Below are 18556 nucleotides of genomic sequence, written 5' to 3'. Positions count from 1 at the left end.
TGTTTTTTGGTCCCACAGTACTTTTAAAATCAGAATTAGCTTCTATGATGGGCAAAATAATGCCCTCCCTTAAAGATGTCCACATCCTAATTCCTGGAATCTGTAAATATATATCACCTTACAAAGCAAAGGGACTTTGCAAAGGGGAGATTAGTCTGGATTTCCTAAATGGACCTACTGTAATCACAAAGGTCCTCAAAAGTGGAAGAGGAACAGGAGAGAGCAGAGGGAGAAGTCCGTGATGTGATAAAGACTCAACTCACCATTACTGACTCTGAGAAGCTGGACAAGGCAAGTAAACGCATTCTTCCGTAGAGTCTCCAGAAGAAATGCAGCCCTGCCCACACCTCGAGCTTAGCCTCATACTCATGTCAGACTTCTGACATACAGAACTATAAAATAACAAATCTATGCCGTTTTAAGCCACTAAAATTGTGGCAATTTGTACCTGTAGCAATAGAAAGCTAGCACAGCTGCTGGTATATAGATTGGAAGTTTTCACATAAAAACACTGAAAAATACATCTAGTGATGCCACACGAGTGGCAGCTGCCCCTTTTAAACAAAGGATGTTTTTTTCCATGTCTCTGCAGTCCTCATTTCTCTCTTCTATTTACACCTGGTCTCATGTGTGTTCATTTATGTGGTCCAGCTAGCCCTTCTAGGTACTTAGGTTTTGGAACCCTGCCCTGAACTATACTGTTTCCCAAATGGTAATCAAATTTCAGCGCTTAAGATACAGGCATATAAATCCACCCTCTCTTAAAATGATTAACTCAGTTATTAGCAATTAATTTGTATAATGTGACCTATGGCTAGTTACTTCTCTGGAAATTGGGGGAAAGCGTATAGTACATACCCGCTACACCTATTGCGAGGACAAAATGAGATACAAAATGTCTAGCGCATGGTAAGTCCTCAACAGACAATAGATGTAATTAACATACTATTGGCTAATATTTGGGTTGTTTCTAACCTTTGGGAAATATAGTTCCTGAACATACTATACTGATTTGTCTTCCATACAATTATTGCCCAAGGTTAAGTTTCTGGGAAGGTGAAGAACCAGTCAGTGGGACCAACCCCTTCGATGCGTTCGCAAGGGATCCCGGTGAAATTTTGTAACCCTCCCGCCTCAGCCGACGCGCCCTCCACGGCCCGCAGGGGGCGCCGCGGCCGTCGCGGCCCCGCCGGATGCTAATGAGGCTGGAGGCCCCGCCCCCTGCCGGAAGTGGCTGCGGCGGGAGGCGGGGCCTGCTGGCGAGGCCCTTCTGCCGTGCGGCAGCCATGGCGGCCTCTGAGGCGGCGGCGGCGGCGGCGGGGTCCGCGGCTCTGGCCTCGGGCGCCCCGACCGTCCCGACGGCCGCGAGGGGAGCCGCCGCCGCCGCCTCGGGCCCGTGGGGGCCTCCCGGGCGACTGAAGGGCAGCCGGCCGCGACCCGCGGCGGCGAGGCAGCAGCCCGCGGGTCCGGCGCCTCCGGCCCGGGAGCTGATCCAGCCGTCGGTGAGCGAGCTGTCCCGGGCCGTGCGGACCAACATCCTGTGCACCGTGCGCGGCTGCGGCAAGATCCTGCCCAACAGCCCGGCGCTCAACATGCACCTGGTCAAGAGCCACCGCCTGCAGGTGAGCCCGCCGCGGAACGACGCCTCCCAGGGCCTGGCGCTCGGGGGCTCGGGCGCGCAGGGCGGCGCGGCCGGCGGCGGGGATTGCGGTGTGTGTGTGTGTGTGCGCGCGCGCGCGTGTGTGCGCAGCCCGGCCGGCGGGGTGTGTGTGTATATGTGTGTGTGTGTGTGTGTGTGTGTGTGTGTGTGTGTGTGCGCGCGCGCGTGCGCGCGCAGCCCGGCCGGCGGGCATCCAGCCCCAGAACGGGCCAAACCGGCCAGGGAGTCCCGGCGGGGCAGAGTGGGAGCTAGCACGCAGGAACGGGCAGTCGGAAAACACTGTGTCATGTGGCTCCGCTGCCGGGCTCGGACGTGCCGGGACTGCCGGCCTCGGGCTTGGCGGCCCGGCCACTAGACCCCTGCCCCTCCGTGGTCCTCCGCAACTTCGTGAGGCCCGGACCGTCATCTCCAGCCTCTTGATGAGAAACAGGTTGCGCCGCCGGACGAGAGCTGGGATTTAAACCCCGTCTCTGCTTCGAAAGCCCGAGTTCTTTCCACCACACCCACAATGCCTCCCTCGGGCCTTCGGGTTCTGCCCGGTGTTTAGGAGGGAGCTGCAGATTTGCCTCGAGGCACCGCCAGTTACGAGTTTCACGGTATTGGTAGAATCGGGTTGGCTCTGCACCGAGACCTAAGGGAAATTTCTCCCCGCAGATCTTCTTTAAGAGGGGACCCGTACATCAACATGACAGTAGTCTGAACATCGCCTCCACCGTCTGTAAAATGGGGCGCCGCGTTTTAACCTTTAGTGCACGTCTGCGGAAAATTTATGGAAAATCCAGATGTCCGGCCGCACCCTAGGCCTTTCAAGTTATAATTTCTCAGTCACTACAGTAGGAAGTTTCTTCCCACCACCTCTCGCTCACTTCGTTCCATGCCAACAGCGACATGGTTACACAGCATGACACTCAAAGCAAAGTTTGGTGAATATGTAGCTTTTGATGGTCTGGGTTCACTCGGGAGTAAGTCTGAATTACCTGGCGTGTTGCACGTCCCTGTCTGTCTGTCCTTCAGGTGCATCGTCCTTGGAAACTTCCTTAGAGTCGGGCCTCTGATGAGAATTGAATGAGCAGCAGGTTTGAGGCTATAGTCCCTAGTCAGGCAGACGTGTGGCCCAGGAGAGGCAATCCCCGTCTAGCACCATGGTTTTCCTGGGAAGATGGGGGAGCCCAGTCAGGAAAAGTGGGCGGACCCTGCCAGGCCCTCAGAATGGTTTGGGGTTTCTTCCAGGACCCGAGTGTAGTGACTCTTCAGTGGTCTTTGGGAGTGGTCCTCAGTCCTGTGTTTTCTCTTTCCACGAAATTTTACCGAAATCCTTCCTTGTCTTCGTATTTTCACTTCAGTGGGTGAACTGTGTATTGCTAGGAATTCTGCGTCAGCTTGGTTCCCTGAGCTCGTATAGGACAGCCATCACCCGCCATTAGAGTCATGTCCTCAGCGATCGACAGCCGAGACGCATGACGTCTGGAGTACAAGAGAAGCCACCGGTCCGACCAGGACCCTCCCGTGTTGGCCTGAATATCACTCTAACAAGCACTTGTCAACAGTTTTATTGTTCTTTTCTCTGGAATTGCTGTCTGCAGCTCTCTGCTTCTCTAGACTTGGTGAAGCATAAAGAGCATTTACTCTCCAGGACTAGTTTGATAGCATATAACAGGTTTATTTCTAATTATGTTTCTAAAACACGTGACGTTTAGGAATTCTGAAGATACCAGTACATACACAAAACATAACAACACATATGTGATGTATAACACAACATACAAAATACAAAGTATAACAGGCTTAAGGAGTATGTTTGAGGCACATACAGATTTTGATAGTCAAATCTCTACTTGGATTTGTCAAAGCAGCCGTATCTTCCCTTGCTGCTTCTGCTGCGTGAGGTCATTCTCCCACTTTCAAGGCACTTTTCGGATGTCTCTTGTCTGAAGACAGCACAGTGAACTCAAGATCCCTTTCCAAACTAGAAATGTTGAAGGGAAAAATGGTCTCTGCTGAGTTTCCTTCATAGGTCACGAGGGACACCTGTTTCAGCAGGAATTAAAGAAATCTCACCCAGAACCATCTCTCCCCGCCCCGCCCCCTCATCAAAGAGGCTCCCTCTGCTGCCTTGTTCCGCCTTTCTAACCATGGCACCCAGCAACCCCCGAGCATCTGCTGTACTGGGGGAAAGGGGTTCGTTCTCTCACGAAGGCAACCTGTAGGACAGAACAGCCGCATCTGTACGAGGGTGCCCCAGCCCCAGTGTGGTGAATCTTACCCTTGCTCTGCATCCTGAGTAGAAGAAGGCTCTTGAGTTCAAACATCACTCTTGACACTTGTCAGAGTATTAGAAGGAGGGAGAGAGGAGGGGAGGCCCGGGGACGTGAGCTGACTGGGAGATCCCTGTGGTTTTGAAAGCCATTTGGAGAGACTCCAGTGTCCGTCAAGTCAAGTGGGTGTGCCTACTTTCCGCCCTAAAGGTGGTCTGAGTGTATCCGCTTGGTGGGTTTGCATAATAGTCCGTGGAAAGTTTCCTTCACATTCTCTTGGTTACAGCTACTTGCATAATTCTAGTTCTTTCTTAGTGTTTTTTTTTTCTAGATTTTGATAATCTTTTATTCCCTTCCCCATCTGTTGCTGTATGGTTCTTATTTTCTTTTAGAATTTCTTCACAAGATACCCTGCACTCAACCAAACAACTCCCTTCTTAATGTAAATAATTAACGAGCGCTTCTGAAGGGTGATGGGTAAGGATGGGGATTGATGTAAGGACGTGCTGCTTTTTGGTGTTATGTGGGTTCTTATGACCTATGTCTATATTCCATCTGCTGGAAGAAATTGGAAATACCCTGTCCAGCCTTGCATACAGGGTTATCCTTGGGAAATGAAAGCTGGGGTTTTGAGGGAAAGGAAGAGTAGTAAATGGGCATTTCTCAATTGTTAGAGATTCTTTTATTCCTTGTGTTTGAAAGCAGTGAAGGGGACAGGAGGGCCCTTGAAGATTTTCTTACCCAACAGCATTTATATTTTTAAAGCATGGCTTCAAGGATTTTGTATTATGTTCAGTGCAAGATTTGCTTTGAATGATTTGCCAGGAAGGTTTTTTTTGCTTTGTTTTTTTTTTTTTTGTTTTTTTTTTAAAGCAAAGGGAAGGAAAGGTTCCAAGTTGCTCTATAGACTATACTGTACAAAGACTTCCGATTTTAAGTTTACAATAGGAGGACAAGAGAGCAAACTGTTTCCTTGGATGCTTTCTTTGAAGGCAGTGAGGTGCTAGAATACTTTTGCCTCTTTTTCCCAATTTTTGCCACTATTTTTACAGTCCTTTCCTTTTATCCTTTCTCCTTGAAGTGTTTCCTTCCTCCTCCTTTTCACTTCTTCTGTTTGTTTACTTTTTTCCATCTTATTTTTTGATTGTTTCATCTCAAAGTTTTTCTTTTTTCAAATTCTTTATGTAAAGTGTTTCATTAACATTTTTCAAATTTTTTTTTTTTTTTACTTTCAGATACTTTGTATGTAACATTTACCCAAAAAAGGAAGCACACAAAAAAGATAAATCACAAAGAGTCTGGTGAATTTTGTTCTTGAACATATATAGAGAATGCCAGAACAAAACATCACTTTGTCACTGCAGTTCACGCGGTATTGTGCCATCACCATTTCTCATCTTCCCCATTCTCATCTCAGCCTTCCTACCCTTTGGGCTTTCTGTCTCGGGCTGGAATGGGAAGAAAGCCCAGGAGCTGGGTGGAGAGGTGGCGATGGGGAGGGTTGAGGGGTTGGCCCTCAGAAAGCAGGAAAGTGAACAGTATCACGTTGTTGCTGTGCCTGTAAAAAGGCATTGGGGGTTGCAGGTATCCTGGTGCGGCTCTCTGTAGTGTTTCATCCTGGTGCATGATACAGATTTGGCTTAGATGGCCTCTTGAACAGTCAGTATAACGCTCCAGGTTTTTCTGGACCGTGTACTCCGTTCAGAGCATTCTCACATGCAACAGAACATACAAAAACATTCCTCCCCTTGAAAAGTTTGGAAGATTTTAAGTAGCCGCACTGGATAAGATGGGTAAAAAGCAGAAAGAGGTAAATGACAGAAGAGAGAGGTAATGCAAAGCTATATAGCAAGGGACTTTAAATGTCTCAAGTGAGAGAAATCCGGACTCGGAAAGATTTGGGTGTCACTAGAAATGTCGGAGTGAGGTAATGACATAATCAGAGCTATGGTGTAGAAAAATGAATCTGGCAAACTGTGAATGAAAAAGAGATTGAGGTTCTAGAAGTTAGTTGGGAGGTCACTGATAAAAGTGCACACCGCGAGTCAGGGCGACATCAACTAACGGTGATGGCAGCGAGAAAGGAGAGGGAGGGAGATGGTAGAAGACCTGTCACGAAAAGTAATTGCCAGCACTTGGAAGCAACCCAGATGCTTACTAGTCGGTGAGTGGAAATGAACTGTGGAACCTCCAGAGGATGGCGTATTCTTCAGCACTAAGAAGAAGTGAGCGATCCAGCTGTGAAAAGACATGGAGGAAATTTAGATATATGTGTGGACTGAACAAAGAAGCCAATCCGAGAAGGCTGCATACCGTATCATTCCCACCATACGACATTCTTGAAGAGGGCAAATAAGATTAGTGGTCGTCAGGGTGGGTTTAAGGGGAAGAGGGTTGGGGCCCCTGGACAGCTCAGTGGGTTGAGCGTCTGATTCTTGATTTCAGCCCAGGTCACCATCCCAGGGTTGGGGGACCAAGCCTCGCATTAGGCTCTGCACTGAGCATGGAGCCTGCTTGAGATTCTCTCTCTCTCTCTCTCTCTCTCTCTCTCTCTCTCTCTGTCTCTCTCTCTCTCTCTCTTTCTCGCTCTCTTTCTCTTTCTGTCTCTTTCCCTCTGCCCCTCTCCCCCACTCACTCCCTCTCTAAAAAAATAAATAAATTTTAAAAGTGGGGAGGGAGTTATCAATAAGTGTAGCACAGAGGATTTTTAGGGCAGTGAAAATACTCTGTGAGAATGTAACAGTGGATACATGTCATTACACATTTGTCAAAAGCCGTAGAATATACAACAGCAAGAATGAATTCTAATATAAACTCTGGATTTTAGGTAATAATAATAATAGGTCATTGTAGGTTCACTGATTGTGATAAATGTACCACTCTGATGGGGGAATAATAGTTAATAGTGGAACAGGCTGTACGTGTTTGGGGAGGTAGGGGTAGCTGAAAACTCGTGGTGCTTTCTACTCCGTTTTGCTGTGAACCTGAATCTTGTCTAAAAAATAAGTTCATTAATTTTTTAAAAAGTGAACAGGAATGTGAGAACATGATTGGGAGTTTGAAAAGGGATAATAAAAGGATTGCTAAGCAGAATTGAGTATGGATTAGAAGTGAGCATGAATTTTGTAGTGACCCTGCGGGCAGTTTTGTGGAACGTTGGACAGCCTGAGCATAGGAAGGGACCATCTTCCTGGCATATCACTAAGAGGAATTCGATGATGGTCGGGTGAATGAAGGATTTTTGTCTTCCTTAATATTCTCCCCACATTTCGTTTTCTTTTGCTGATAACACTAGGTGGAAAAAATATAAGTTAATTGAAAGTATTCTGTTAAAAACACAAAACAAAACACTAGATGAATTGGTGAATAGGATGAGTTTGGTGATAAGACATGACATCAGTTGTCATTAAAGCTGCCAGATGCCAGTGTTCTAACAAAAGAGCCTTTCAGTCATACTTTGACAGGTACAATATTTAATGTAAAGTACTGGTTTAGATTAGGTCATTGGCATTAAGTTGGCAAAAACCGAAAGAAGAAACAAAACTCTCCACAGCAAAGAACTCAGCAATAATAACTAATTGATCATGTAATAAGCACTGTTCTAAACCCTATTATGCCTACTTTACAGATAAGGAAACCTTCATTTTCTCAAGGTCACAGGAAAGTGACAAGGTAGAGAATTCAAACCATGGCAGTCAATATTCCAGAACCCGTGGGTTTAACCACAACACCCGAGGTTCTTAAGCTAGGTTGCACTTTGGGATCATATGGGAAGATTTAAAAACCAAATATGGATCCCTGGGTGCCTGGGTGGCTCAGTCAGTTGAGCGTCCGACTCTTGATTTCAGCTCAGGTCATGATCCCAGGGTTGTAGGATCGAGCCCCACATCAGGCTCCATGCTCCTCACAGAGCCTGCTTAAGTTCTCTCTTTTCCTCCCTCCCCCTCCCCCGCCCCCGCTTGCGTGCACACAGTCTCTGTCTCATAAATGAATGAATGAATGAATGAAGTAAAATATTAGGTAGATAGATAGATCCCTAATCTGCCCCCCAAACTAATTATATAAGAATACCTGGAGTTGGAACCAGGCAGAAATATTTTTTTGAATCTCGTGATTTTTCAGAGGCCCCCCAGGGTTGAAAACCTGTCCTACCCTGGACTGCCTTTCTAAAAATGCTCTGCATTTAGCATGCACTTGCTCTCTTCTTTAAGCATTAAGGCAATAGGAGGTGGTGTACAAAATAGTTTCTGCCCTTAAGAAATTCAGTTGGAGAGGGGCGCCTGGGTCACTCGGTCTGTTAAGCGTCTCTTAATCCCTGCTCAGGTCACAATCTCATAGTTGTTGAGTTCGAGCCCCAAGTCAGGCTCTGCGTTTACATTGTGGAGCCTGCTTGGGATTCTCTCTCCCTCTCTCTCTCTGCCCCTCCCCTGCTGTCTCTCAAAAAATAAACTATAAAAAAAGAGCAATTTAGTTAGGGAGACAGGAACTCTAGAAGAAAAGGATGGTATTTAAGATAGCTTAAGTTAGTTACTATCTTGGAATTCAGACAAGAAATAGGTCCCTAGATCTGGGTGGTAAGCAGAACAAGGGAATGTTACTTATTGAGAATGTGATCTGGCCTAGGCTTTATGCTAATCTAGTACAAGATAATCCTGAGAGTTAACTATAGTATCTGTCTTAAAAATGAGTAAACTGGTTCAGAGAGGTTAAATCCCCTGTCCAAGGCCACGCCCCTAATTGCTGGTAAAAATGATATACGGGGCTTTCAATGCCAAATGGCTTTTTCTACCATTGCATTCTGCCTGAAGGGAGCCAGGGGGATATAGGACAAATTGGGCCTTCATAGAAAGTGCAGTTGGAAGTGAGAATAATATGAGTCTGAGTAGGGTGGTGTATGAAAAGGGAACAGAAAAAGATACGTCTGTAATTGGAGATTGGAGGTATAACACACCTACAGGTGATAGATACAAACAAGTTTTTGGAATATCAAATCTGCTACCAAATTAGAAAACAAAGGAAAACTATTTAAGGGACCATTTAACCCAAATGCATATGAATGTCTAGACAGTACAGTAGGGTTATAAAAGGATGGACCAGTGTGGAAGACATGGAGAACGAATTGAATTTAATATGGAAAGATAAATTATGTTATTGATAAATAAAACAAAAATAGCTTCTTTTCTCCTCTAAATGAGTGGACACAGACTCAACAAGATCAACGTGCTCCTCTTGGGATCCACTGGGAAGGCAAAGAGGAGTCTTAGCCACATGGTTATTCATTCCTCCCTTCTCCCGAAATGTGGATGGGAGAGAAGGAAGTGGACATGTTCCACAAGTATGAGTCCTTTCTCATCAGAACACTAGATAAGCAGAGTATCTGTGTGCTGCAGCAGCATGTGAGGCCCAAGTGAATGAGGACTTCGACCACGTCCACTTTGACCTCAGTCTGTAGTTTTTAAGTGACTAAGTTCTTCTTTCCAGCTTATCTCTTCACCCGGGCACAAGACCCAGCAGGCATAGCATCCCAAGACGGGGACCTTAGCATCAGGGACCACCTTCACACCAGTAAGACCCCCACATGACTGACCCCAGGACAGTGATCAACCTGACCTTCACTGCCCACCCGCACGTACCTTTGTCTCACATTTTCCTTACATAAACCTGGAAGTATTTTCAGCACTTTGGAGACAGTCTTTGAGACACTAGTCCACTGTCTTCCCAGTTCTGGCCTCACTGAAATAAATCCCTTTCTGGTTTCTCCACCACTTGGCTCTCTGCCTGTGGATTTTGTTAGCGGCAAGTGGCCCGACCTGATCTCTTTGGGACCCCCAGAGCCAGGTGCTCTTGTACCCGTGAGTCCTGTTGTTTCCAGTGACCTATAGAGAGGTCCTTCCCCACCCCCTACCCCCGCCACTGCCACCACCATCCCCTTCCTTTAGGTCCAGACAGGAATACACTGGAGGTCATGGGTACCTTACACCTGCGGTATGTGGGCTCATCAAGGGCACTGAGACAGAACGCTTCAATTTAAATTAAGTCACCACTGGGGCGCCTGGGTGGCGCAGTCGGTTAAGCGTCCGACTTCAGCCAGGTCACAATCTCGCGGTCCGTGAGTTCGAGCCCCGCGTCGGGCTCTGGGCTGATGGCTCGGAGCCTGGAGCCTGTTTCCGATTCTGTGTCTCCCTCTCTCTCTGCCCCTCCCCCGTTCATGCTCTGTCTCTCTCTGTCCCAAAAATAAATAAACATTGAAAAAATAAAAAAATAAAAAAATAAATTAAGTCACCAGTTATTTTAAACTCCCAGCCAAAAAGTTAATCACGTACTTAATAACAAAGGATTATTAGGACGACATGATGTATATAAAGTGCTTAGAAGAGTGCCTGACGCAGTAACAAAAGCTCTAATAGTACAGATGATCAAAATGGTTATTAAATTTCACACATAGTACAGTGCCTGTGTTCAAGCTGTTGTATAAAAAGTTGTGTCAGCTAGCTTCAGCTACTTCAGGGGGCAGCGTGATGACCAGAGAAAAGTCAGGATGCTGTTGGGAAGGCCTAGACCACAATCAAAGGAGGTTTTTTCGGGGGCTCCCACTAATTGAGGGTGGGATGAAAGGGAAGGGAAGAATTAGGGATGATACCAAAATCTTGAGCCTCAGAAACTGTGAATATACACTTACGAACAGAGAGCCTGGCTTTAAGGAGAGAGATTTTGAGTTTAGAAGGAAGAGTTCTAAAGGAACGGATAGAAGATTTTTATACAACATAGGTTTTTTGTTTTGAAAATTTTTAACAGGGGCAGCTGGGTGGTTCAGTAGGTTAAGCATCCAAATCTTGATTTCAGCTCAGGTCATGATCTCACGGTTCTGTTCATGGGATCGAGCTATACATTAGGCTTAGTACTGACAGCTCGGAGCCTGCTTGGGATTCTCTCTCTTTCTCTCCCAAAATAAATAAACTTAAGGAAAAAATTTAACAGATTTATTGAGCTACAGTTTCTTCACCATTTACTTATTTTAAGTGAATAATCTAGTTACTTAGTAGATTCACGTGGTTGTGCCACGAGCACCACGATCCAATTTAGAGCGTTATTAACCCTTAAAAGATCCCCAAGAAAAAGTCATTTTTTGTTTCTGCTCCCAGCCAGTTCTATTGGATTTTTTTGAAAATAAGCGCTCAAAGTAACTTTTTCTTTTGCAGGATGGCATAGTAAATCCAACAATAAGAAAAGATTTGAAAACCGTACCGAAATTCTACTGTTGTCCAATTGAAGGATGCCCCAGAGGCCCTGACAGACCATTTTCTCAATTTTCTCTCGTAAAACAGGTATTTTACTTGTCTTAAGTGTACTTCTCTGAGGATGAGGCGCAGGTGACGTAAACCTAGCGTGCAATCCAATCTCTTTCCAAATGTAACTGGAGAACTCTGGGAGAGAGCTGCTTGTGGGAATAGCCGGCCGCCCAAGAGTCTCCCTGGTGGGGGAAGCGTGAGTGGGGGAAGCGTGAGTGGGGTACCGCGAGTGGAGGAGACGTAGCTTGTTGTGGAGGTGAAGATGTCCGGGAGTGGGTTTGGAAGAGAGACCAGAAGACTGCTTCCTCAGCAAATGAGAAATATGTGTCCAGCTGTCTCGTGTGACCCCGGGTGCCTCTGAGGCCAGAGGCGCAAAGGCACGTAGGAAATGGTCTCCTGAGGGAGACGTAGCTGCGGAGGTCAGGCAGAGAGTTACAGCAGCAGCCAACTTCGGGAGGGGGCCCGGTGAGTGGGGACAGAGGTGCCTTAGGACTGGCAGAGCCTGGCGGCTGCGAGCCTTCCCCCAGCGTCTGCTGGAGGGTCCCGAGGAACGCGTGGCGGACCACCCCCCCCCCCTGCCTGCGGCACTCGTCTGGAACCCCTAAACGGTGGTCCCAGGAGGTTTTTGCCAAACCGTCTCCCACTTTTCCCAGAGCGGGAGTGACTAGGAGAAGAGGTGCGTGACAGACCGCAGCCTTCCCGCTTCTCCGTTCTCCTGGCGCAGACCGGCTGCGGTCTGTCCTGGGAGGTCAGCGCTGATTCGGGCGTGCGGGTCGCGTCTGAAATGTTTGAGCGCTTGCGGTTGCCCACTCTCCCCCCCTCTGTGTTCTCCCCAGCACTTTATGAAAATGCACGCCGAAAAGAAGCATAAGTGTAGTAAGTGCAGCAACTCCTACGGCACCGAGTGGGACTTGAAAAGGCACGCCGAGGATTGTGGCAAGACCTTCCAGTGCACGTGCGGCTGTCCCTATGCCAGCAGGACCGCCTTACAGTCCCACATCTACCGAACTGGCCACGAGATCCCCGCAGAGCACAGGTAAAGGGGAAGAAGTGACGGTCCGCAAGTCAGTGGCTGTGGGAAGAGTTTCAGGTGAAACTTCTGGAGAGCCGCTGTCGCGGGCAGAGAGGCGGAAGGACGGAGACAAGACGTGATGTGGACGAAGGGAACTTTCGGGAAAGCAGAGCTTTTCGGCAGGACTAGGAAAGGATCCGCATCCGCCTAACCCGGTTCTTCCTTATTCCTTCCCGGTTAAAAATACCAACTTCCAGCATTTCTATCAGAGGGATGTTAGATTGTTGAGTTCAGTTTTACCATAAAACTGTACCTCATTTTAAAGGTCAACTTTATATTTGGAGTAATAGCTTCCTACTTTAGGAACAGTAAAGGTTGCATTATATAATCTGTTCGCTTCCTTATGCTTCCAGAGCTAAGCTAAGCTGAGTTCTAGTACTTGGACGTATACCAAAAAAGGATGCGCTTTCTCCTTCCCTACTCACGTGTTTCTCTGCCCGCCACCACGGCAGGCCGAGTTCTCAGAGAGTCGCGGAGGGAGGTCTCCTCTTCACCGGGTGAAGTCTGACCTCTGCCGTGGGTGTGGGGAGCAGTGTTTGTGAGCAGCTGAGGAGACGGCCCCCGGGTTGAAGACAGCTGCAGCTTACGCTCATTTTTCTCTTTTCACTCTGTCTTTGCTTTCAGGGACCCACCTAGTAAGAAAAGGAAAATGGAAAACTGTCTGCACAGCCAGAAGCTGTCCGGTAAGACCACTGAGTCATTGAGCAGTCAGCCAGCTCCAAGACCAGACACTCAAGAACTAGAAACTTCAGAAATAAAACTAGTCACTACTTTGGAAGACTCTTGCAACCCTAATGCCGGAAAGCAGACTCTTACGACACCTCCAAGATGCCCTCAGAAGTTGCTTTTACCCAAGCCCAGAGTGGCTCTGGTGAAACTTCCTGTTCTGCAGTTTTCTCCCACGCCTGTCTTTGTGCCTACAGCCGACCCCTCGGCCCAGCCCATGGTGTTGGGCGTGGATCATCAGGGTTCCGCCCCGGGCGCTGTGCACATACTGCCCTTGTCGGTCGGAACCCTGATCCTCGGCCTAGATTCCGAGGCTGGCTGTGTCAAGGAGAGTCTCCCTCTTTCAAAAATTGTGAATCCTGTTGCTCTGGAGCCAGTTAGCACAGGTGTTCAGGTGAACTTGGGTAAGAGCCTGTCCCATCCTTCACAAGAACTAGGAAACGCATGTCAGAAGAATGGCATTTCTTCAATCAACGTGCAGACGGACCTGTCTTACGCCACACAGCACTTCATACCTTCCTCCCAGTGGGCCGGCCCCGATTCCTCCGTATCTTCCTGTTCTCAAACGGATTTGACGTTTGGTTCCCAAGTCTCCCTTCCCATTAGTGTTCACACTCAGACATTCTTACCCGGTTCTAAGGTAACCTCTTCCATAGCCGCTCAGACTGACACGTTCGCAGATGCCTGTTACCAGCCAGGTGGGATCTCCAGAGAAACCCAGACCAGCGGGATGCAGAGTCTGACAGACGGCCGAGTCCAGATGGACCAAGCTGTAATGTGTGGAGACATTTTTGAGAGCGTCCATTCGTCCTACGGTGTTTCCACAGACAATATCATAAGCAGCAGCCTAGTAGCAGGGACTGTCACTCATGGTTTGTTACCTCAGAACCACCCTAAGACTTTAAATCAAGATATTGAGAAATCTGCACCGCTCATAAACTTCGGCGCACAGCACAGTATGCTTCCTTCACAGAACATGACGGACAATCAGACCCAGACTATGGATTTATTAAGTGATTTAGAAAACATCTTGTCAAGTAACCTGCCTGGTCAGACACTGGACAATCGTAGTCTTTTGTCTGACCCGAATCCTGGACCTGACACCCAGCTCCCATCTGGCCCAGCCCAGAATCCCGCAATCGATTTTGATATCGAGGAGTTCTTTTCCGCCTCAAATATCCAAACTCAAACTGAAGAGAGTGAGCTTAACACCATGACCACTGAGCCAGTCTTGGAGTCTCTGGACATAGAGACCCAAACTGACTTCTTCCTTGCGGACACCTCTGCCCAGTCCTATAGCTGTAGGGGAAATTCGAACTTCTTAGGCCTTGAAATGTTTGACACGCAGACACAGACAGACCTAAACTTCTTTTTAGACAGTGGCCCCCATCTGCCTCTGGGAAGCATTCTGAAACACTCCAGCTTTTCCATGAGTACAGATTCGTCTGACACAGAGACCCAAACCGAAGGAATGTCCGCTGCTAAAAGCCTACCTGCCGTAGAGAGTAAAGTTCAGTTGAACAGCACAGAAACACAGACCATGAATTCTGGCTTTGAGACCCTGGGCAGTTTGTTCTTCACCAGCAACGAAACGCAAACCGCAATGGACGACTTTCTTCTGGCCGATTTGGCCTGGAACACAATGGAATCTCAGTTCAGCTCTGTAGAAACCCAGACGTGTGCAGAACCACACACGGTCTCCAACTTCTAAACGTGAAGTCTGTGCGCGGGTCGGCCTTTACAGTTTCCTTCCGGGTTCAGCGAATGGAGGGTAGGACAACAGTGTTAACGCCGTTGAATGTAGTTCCTGATGCGTTTACTTGGGTCCTTGGAGGTTCTTTGCCGTTTGTACTTGTAAACATGAAATTTGTGTATAAATGTGAGTGTATTATAAAGCGTAAGATGTTGATCTAAAAATGATTGTTTCTGTGTTGCCTCCATTTGCCCTCTCACAGTTAGTTGTCCCATCTTAAAAGAACAAGAGTGTCTCACACCTGTAAAACCCATCTAGCACTTAGCTGAAGCCAAGCTTACCAGGTACTAGGGTACAGACTTTTCAAATCTGCAAAACATTTCAGTTGAAATGTGACTCGCTTGACTTAAATTGCACCTAAAATATCTGACGGTGTTGGAGAGAAATTCCTGTTTCCTGAGAGTAAATCTAAAGAACTCGGACGCCACGCAGCAGATTTGGGCACGAGTGCTTAGATGGCGTGGGGCTCCTGCCGCCTGCAGCTTCCTCTGCTTTGACCTCTCCCTTTTTTTCTGACTTGAAGACAAAGGAAAACTACAGCCAGCTTTAGCTTTTGAGACCGTCTTCAGGTAACCAATGCTTATTCTTCCTCCACACGAACTAGGAGTGATCCCAACGTAAGTGTACTGTGCTTGCCTCACAAGATGCGTTTCTGTACAATTACTGCTTCAAGGAGTAGCGGCCAGCCCTCAGTGTAAATAGTGATCCTTCTGGTCAAAGTGACCTTCCGTCATCCCAGCCGCGGAAATGCCGCGTTGTGGAATCGTGCCCAGTTAGCTCATCCTGGAGTGTGCCCTGTGAACACCCCTGCTGCTCTCCCCAGTAGGCGAGGCGGGGGCTCCAGAGCTGCTTCTCAAAGTGGACCCACAGGCTGGATCTGAGTTGTGTCTAAATGTTAAGAAAAACAATAATGGAGAGCGAAGAGGCCATTCCCCCCTAAATCTCCGTACTTTGTGTAAGCTTGAATAGGGCAAGAGTGCAATCAATTATTCTCAAGTGAATCTTCATCCACCTCTCATCTTTTCCTGGAGTAAGGAAAGACATTGGCCCAGCAAGGGTAGTATTTGTGCCTTGAGGATAAGAAGTACAGAACAGATCCACCCGCACTATGGGATTCCACATTTTGTTGCTTTATTTAGACAGCAATACCAGTCTTCAAAGAAGATGAAGACCAACTACTTCAGTAATCAAGAACATCCACGTTTTTAGATGGGAGCATGGCCAGATATGCTCTGGAGGTTTTCTCTCTTCAGGAAATCAGGAATTCTTGGTTGTTGGCCAACTTTCAGTCAAGGAAAAATCGGTGCAGCCCCTAAGTTTTCTAAGTTTATTTAAAAAAAAGAAAAAAAAAAGTTCCTTCTGTGGCACATGCTTATGCTGCTGAAGACTAAACCCTCAAAATAAAACCTAAGGAGTAGACTAATAACTCATTAAATGGATGATATTAGTATTAATTCCTATCCCATAGAATAGTTGGTAGTGAATCAATAACTTATCCAGGACGGATGAACCTAACCTGATAGGTAAAAGTTTGCTGTGGTCACAGTGGCCTATGAATATGGGTTTCAAAACAGACATAAAGCCTTAACTTAGAATTTCATTATGTTTTAGAACTGTCACTGCCTTAATGTTCAAACATTTATTTAAGTTCTCCTAGTCAGGGAGAAATGCATGTTCGTTTATGGCTTTTTGTAAATACAAATGCAGTGATCTTTGGCTTTAAAAAAAAACGTGTTTTGTTTTTTTTTTTTTGTCTGTGTGGAAATGTTTGTTAATTCAGCCAGTAGAGTTACTTACAGAAAATTGGAGCATGTCGTAGTTCTTCATGTAAAGTAAGAACTGTTTCCCTCCCAAACCTTAGTTATCTGAATTGTCCTATGATTATTCGTAAAAAATGAAATCCTGTGATTAAAGAGAAGTGAGAATTCTACCTTTTTTTTTTTGTGAATTCTTTGACATACTCATAATGTGACCTATTTTGTTGCCTTGACATTTCACAGACCCCTTAGCTTCCGATAGTCACAGGATCAAATGGTTGTGCCTAGTTACGTTCATTACTGTTTTACCTTTGTTAACGACAATATACTAATTTTCCTCGTAGAAAATGAAAAGACACTCCATTACCAAACTTTCTATTATGATGTAGAGTTTTTATTTGAGAAAAGCTATATACCTTAGGATTTCATTTGTTGGAGAATTTTGAAGGGAATTACCCCCAATTCATGCATTTGCCAATTCGTGACTATTTTATTTACTTTTTTTAAATGTTTATTTTTGAGAGTGTGCAAATGAGGGAGGGGCGGGGGCGGGGACAGAGGATCCGAAGCGGGCTCTTTGCTGACAGCAGAGAGCCCGACATGGGGCTTGAATTCACAAACCACGAGACCATGACCTGAGCCGAAGTGGGACGCTCGAGCAACTGAGCCAGCCGGGTGCCCCCAAGTCATGGCCATTTTATAATGGGGGTCCCTTTTATCTTTGTAAATAATGTAATGCTAGCTTAAGAGCAAAAACGAGAGGGTTACAACATGAGTAGTTCTTTGCTTAGTCACTGATTTGTGAAAAGCCAGATCAGTATGTTTCTGATTCCTTGATATAAAGGGGAAATGAAAATAGAAAATTTTTGTGGACTTACCTGAAAGATGCTGAGTAAGGCTTGAGGCTACTTTTGATCAGAGGAAAATGTAAGCATGTCAGTCTAGTTGTGAAGTTGAATTGTTTTATTAATAGTGGCAAGTGACAGGGTGATACTTTCGTGTAACCCTTTATGTCCTCAGTTTTAGATGGTTTATCTTAATTCCAGTCCAAACCTCACCAAAACCTGCCATCTACTATTGACTCCAAGGAGCGTTTACTGTCCGGTATATTTAAAGCAGTGCTTCTCACACTGGTCTTCCAAAGGCTTTTAAAGAAAAGAGGAGGAGGAACTTGTACCTTTGGGGACTTAGGGATGAAGAAGTCTCAAGTGTTTATGCATTTTAGTTTCCTTACATTTCACAATATACGTGTGTGTGTTCCCATTGGAAGTGCGTTATAGTGTCACCAGATCTGTCGCTAGGAAAGCAGATCGGTCTTTTGGTTTCATACTCCCAACATCTAAAAGACTGTCAGATGACAGGAATTTCCCTCTAGTTTCTTCAGCAAGATGTTGGCTAGTGTAATGTTCTTATGGCCAAGAAGGTAGTCAACTAAATACCCTTGTTTTGCAGCGTTTAAATCCAAAGAGGTCTTTCCGTTGTATGAACACTGTTAACAGACACCCTGAGGTATTAGCTTACGTATTAGGAGAGGCAGGCTAAAGATGAAGGGGATTCCCAGTTTATGAGTGTTCTCGAACTAACACTACTATTTTGAGAGAGCACGAGCAGGGAAGGGGCAGAGGGAATTCCAAGCAGGCTCCACACTGTCAGCGCAGAGGCCAACGTGGGGCTCACGCTCATGAACCATGAGATCGTGACCTGAGCTGTAATCAAGCCAGTCCCTTAACCGACTGAGACACCCAAGTGCCTGCACTACACTTAAAAATGTGCACGTTTGAAAGGAGCAAATGTCCAAACCATGTGAGTAAATAAAAGCATTGTCTATAGTACTTGAACTGTGAGAGTACCAATAGTCATTCATTTGTTTCAACAAGCCTGAGGAAAAAACCTCTGTTTTATATTGCCTTACTAATAACAAAATACACACATTTGTAACTTTGTTCTAAGTCCACAGAGTAGTGATGGTTGGCACAGGAGAAACTTTGCCAAGGCCCCTTCCACTAACTTTTGATACTTGATTGTAAAGCAGGTTAATATTATA

General features: G+C 46.4%; 1 protein-coding gene and 1 long non-coding RNA gene across 2 annotated transcripts; one reads left to right on the top strand and one right to left on the bottom strand.

Moving 5' to 3' along the window:
- Positions 1 to 1286: 1286 nt before the first annotated feature.
- Positions 1287 to 16685, top strand: ATMIN (ATM interactor). Its single transcript, XM_030297589.1, has 4 exons — positions 1287 to 1622; positions 11115 to 11240; positions 12041 to 12240; positions 12901 to 16685. The coding sequence occupies exons 1-4, from the start codon at positions 1287 to 1289 to the stop codon at positions 14711 to 14713; spliced, it is 2475 nt and encodes an 824-aa protein (XP_030153449.1). The 3' UTR covers positions 14714 to 16685.
- On the bottom strand, positions 3297 to 12041 carry LOC115502332. The gene is made up of 3 exons (XR_003965059.1): positions 11161 to 12041; positions 6074 to 6153; positions 3297 to 3626 (listed from the first exon to the last, which is right to left on the bottom strand). It is a non-coding gene; the product is annotated as an uncharacterized LOC115502332 (long non-coding RNA).
- Positions 16686 to 18556: the final 1871 nt, after the last annotated feature.

Source organism: Lynx canadensis, chromosome E2, assembly GCF_007474595.2.
Source record: "Lynx canadensis isolate LIC74 chromosome E2, mLynCan4.pri.v2, whole genome shotgun sequence".
NCBI lineage: Eukaryota > Metazoa > Chordata > Mammalia > Carnivora > Felidae > Lynx > Lynx canadensis.
The sequence above is the reverse complement of the archived record's forward strand: the minus strand, read 5'-3'. Positions and strand labels throughout refer to the sequence as shown.